Genomic DNA, 3,369 nt, shown 5'->3' with positions numbered 1-3,369 from the left:
TAATAAAATCAAAGCAATTAGAAATGGAAAAACTCTCCAGCATTAACCCTGTCTATTTCCCCTGCCGGTGAATGTGTACTCCCTACAACACATTGTTGTATCTTCTGTCCATTTTGCTTTTATCTGACTCAAGTAATTTGACACTTACACCTCATTTGGGTAAGGGAAAAACACATCTCAAGAATGTATCCTACAAATATTTTCAAATGGCTAGATTTCATGGATTTTTTTTTCTCAGTTTTAGTTCATCATATTTGGTTAAACCAGTGGTGCTTAATCTTTTGGCCCTGCAGGCCGAATAAGTGATGTGGGGCCAGTCTGCAGGCCAGACTGGACCCCAGGATCAGGTCCACATGCCTGGACCCAGACTGAAGTGCCCCTGCCCTCTAGGAATGGGGCTCAGGACCCTGCACCACCCTTGCCCAGCTCCATGTGCTGGGACTGAGGCTCTGGGCTCCATGCCTCCTTTACCAGGTTCCACATGCCAGAATTGGGGTCCCCAGGACCTGCATTGCCTCCACCCAGCCCTGCATGTTGGAATTAGGTTTCAGGGCCCCATGCCACCTCATTTACAGGCTTTGTGCTGCCTCTACTGGTCTCTGTGGGGAGGGCTCAGCGTCCTAGGGCCTCATGCTACCTCCACCTGGTCCCCCATGCAAAAATCAGAGCCTGCACATCAGATCAGGCTTTGCACCACAATGCACAGCAGGGCAACGGGCTGCAGGGCTCCCTACAGACTCAGGGGAAACCCTGGGGCTAGACGATGAGGCACCAGGGCCATCTGACCTGTAGGTGAGGGGTTGAGCACCCTGGGGTTAAAATATCATAAATAATAGTTTGTATTTGATGCTTCTATCTGTCAAAAATGTGCAAAAGGTATAATAGCTCTAATACTATTGAAACAAACTAAGCATTTAGATCTTTGATCTAAGTTCCCTTCAACTTGAACCATAATTAATACGAGAAGGAAACTTACTAGCACTGAACTGAGAAAGTCTATCCAGCCCATCATCTGTTACATGATAGCTAATTGCATATATCCCAAAACGATGTTGGCTCTTTTGCCACCATATCATGTTGAATGTTCACACCCAACTGAACTTCTGTCTGTATTACTTAAAGGTCTTCTTTTTTTTGCCTGAATGTTTTTTCCATCCCACTAAGTATCTGGGTTATTTCCTCCTGGATGCATTAGCTCATATGTGTACTCAATGACTCTCTTTTTGTTGTTTCCCATGTATCAACTTTAAGGGATTTTGTATTAGCTTTACAATTCCCCTTCTTTTCAAAACACTGCCTAATTCTGTATCAACTGCTACTTAACCATTGTAGCTGTATTTATTAGGGCTGTGTGAAGCTTCGGTCACTGATTCAATTCGGCGGAGATTCAGCCTGATTCGGTGGCCGAATCTCTGAATCCAAATCGAATCAGGAGACCCTTTAATCTCTCCGAATTGAATCGGAACCATCTGAATGGATTCGGAGAGATTCGGAAAGATTTGATGATTTAGACAGACACAACTTTAAATGTTTTTTCTACATACTTCAAGGTACCAGGAAGCTCATGAATGCTGAGGTGGTGGGGTGGATGGAGCATCTCACAGGAGCGCAGGGGGATCTCTTGCCTGCTCAGCAGCAGGTCCACCAAGGAGTGGTGTGCAGGGCCTCCCACCCCCTGTGCCCACACCCAGCTCAGTGACTAGTGCCTCCTGGGTCTGGCGGGGGCCCCGGGGTCCCCTGCAGCCAATCACAGAGCCGGGGGCACGGGAGAGGGGCCAGTGGACTGAAACACTTCCAGGTTCACCCTGAGCATGCGGGGAGGAGGGGGAGGGGTGGGGGGCCACACTCCTGTGGGATGCTCCATCCACCCCAGCATCACAGCGTTCATGAGCTTCACCTGGCACCTCGAGATACGTAGAAAAAACATTTAAAGCTGTGTCTGTGGCTGAATTGCTGATTCTCTGAATCAGCATCATATCTTCAGATTAGGATTTGGTCAAATCTAATCAGGGACGGTGATCCGAATCAACAAACCAAATCACTGTCCCCAATTTGGGCTGAATCCAAATCCAAATTGAATACGGCCCATTTTGCACACCCCTGGTATTTATCACATACTTTCCCATTGCACTAGATCCTAGGAGCAGTAAGACTTTCCCAATCCACAGAAATTTTATTCCTGATAGTTCTAAACTCACAGAAACCCAGGACTATGATTGTTTTGGTTGCTGAAAATCTTCAAACAATATTTATTGTAAAGTAATGGAAAAAAAAAACAAAGGAAAAAAAACCACAGGTCACTAAACCATTACATCTCAGTGTTAAAAACATGTCCAATGATGTGCAATCAGATATTGAAAAGAATATCTAAATAAACTGCTATTTCTGCAATAGAAATCTTATTAAATATAAAAAGACGTTTATTTCCATATTTACAGATTAAAAGGCTTATGCATTCTTAAAGCATTGTTTAGTGTTTAATAGGTCTATCTCTGTAAGAAGATTATATTTTTGTTCAAACCTAAGAGTGCACTTTGGAAACATCACAAGACAACTTATGTTACCACCGTTCAACAAGTCAGTAACCTTCCCTTGCCCACTGTAGTGCTTTGGTTCTTCTATAATCCATGCTTTTATCGAAGAGCTTCTGGGATCTCCACCTACAAGATAGCAGTGTGTTTTTTCTCATTACATTTGCAACAGAGGCTAGAAAAGCAACAGCAGTCTGATCTTTCTGGCTACTATCCTTATCTGGTCTGATGATTTATATATAAGTGCCCATCTTCTTTGTATCTGAATTCCACTATTTATATTTATAAATACACTCTTTCTGTTAATGAAGTAAACTAAAGGTCCTGTCTCCTCCTCCATGGATTAAAGCTACGTAAAGCGGTGGGTTTTTTTCTACATAGCAAGAAACAAAGCTCATTTCACAACGTATTTCTGAGGGGACATCTTTCCTGAAGGAGGTTTTTTCTTGCATCATAACCCAAAGGTGGTAAAATTTCTGCTTGATTCCCAATATTTCCACCTCTACAGCTAAGACCCCTCCTCTGAGTATAGTCTATTAAGGTTAAAGCTTGGTTCTGTCAGCAGCCTAGTTTTTATCAAACTGAGGTAGATTTAAACTCAAAAGTATAGTTATTGTTCTCTTTACTAAAATATATCTTGAAAAAAATCAATGCTACATGTTTTGGATTGTGCAAGATTTGAGCCAAAAGTAGTTATTTAAATATGTTTTCAGCTTACCCGCCTTAACTGTTTTAGGCTGCTTCCCCGAATTGCTTCCATCAGGTTATCATGAAGAGACCTCTGTGGGGTAGAGGGTCGGGTAGAGGGCTGTGATGCTTCTTCTGCTTTCTTGTCTGA

At 43.0% G+C, this 3,369-nt stretch overlaps 1 protein-coding gene across 2 annotated transcripts in view; it reads right to left on the bottom strand.

The window, feature by feature from the left end:
• Positions 1 to 2,228: 2,228 nt before the first annotated feature.
• The window catches only part of LMOD2 (leiomodin 2), a 12,126-nt gene continuing 10,985 nt past the window's right edge, over positions 2,229 to 3,369 (bottom strand). Inside the window, exons 3-4 of one of the 2 annotated variants that reach the window (XM_019509277.1) lie at positions 3,250 to 3,369; positions 2,229 to 2,660 (exon numbers count right to left, since the gene is read on the bottom strand). In XM_019509277.1, coding sequence (XP_019364822.1) covers positions 2,634 to 2,660; positions 3,250 to 3,369 — 147 coding nt within the window. In that variant the 3' untranslated portion in view covers positions 2,229 to 2,633. The remainder of the gene's footprint in view (positions 2,661 to 3,249) is intronic. The other variant, XM_019509278.1, reaches the window with a different exon arrangement.

Source organism: Gavialis gangeticus, unplaced genomic scaffold (genome assembly GCF_001723915.1).
Source record: "Gavialis gangeticus isolate Ggan-Ray unplaced genomic scaffold, GavGan_comp1, whole genome shotgun sequence".
Lineage (NCBI taxonomy): Eukaryota > Metazoa > Chordata > Crocodylia > Gavialidae > Gavialis > Gavialis gangeticus.
Note: the sequence above shows the minus strand (reverse complement) of the source record. Positions and strands in the feature narration are given on the sequence as shown.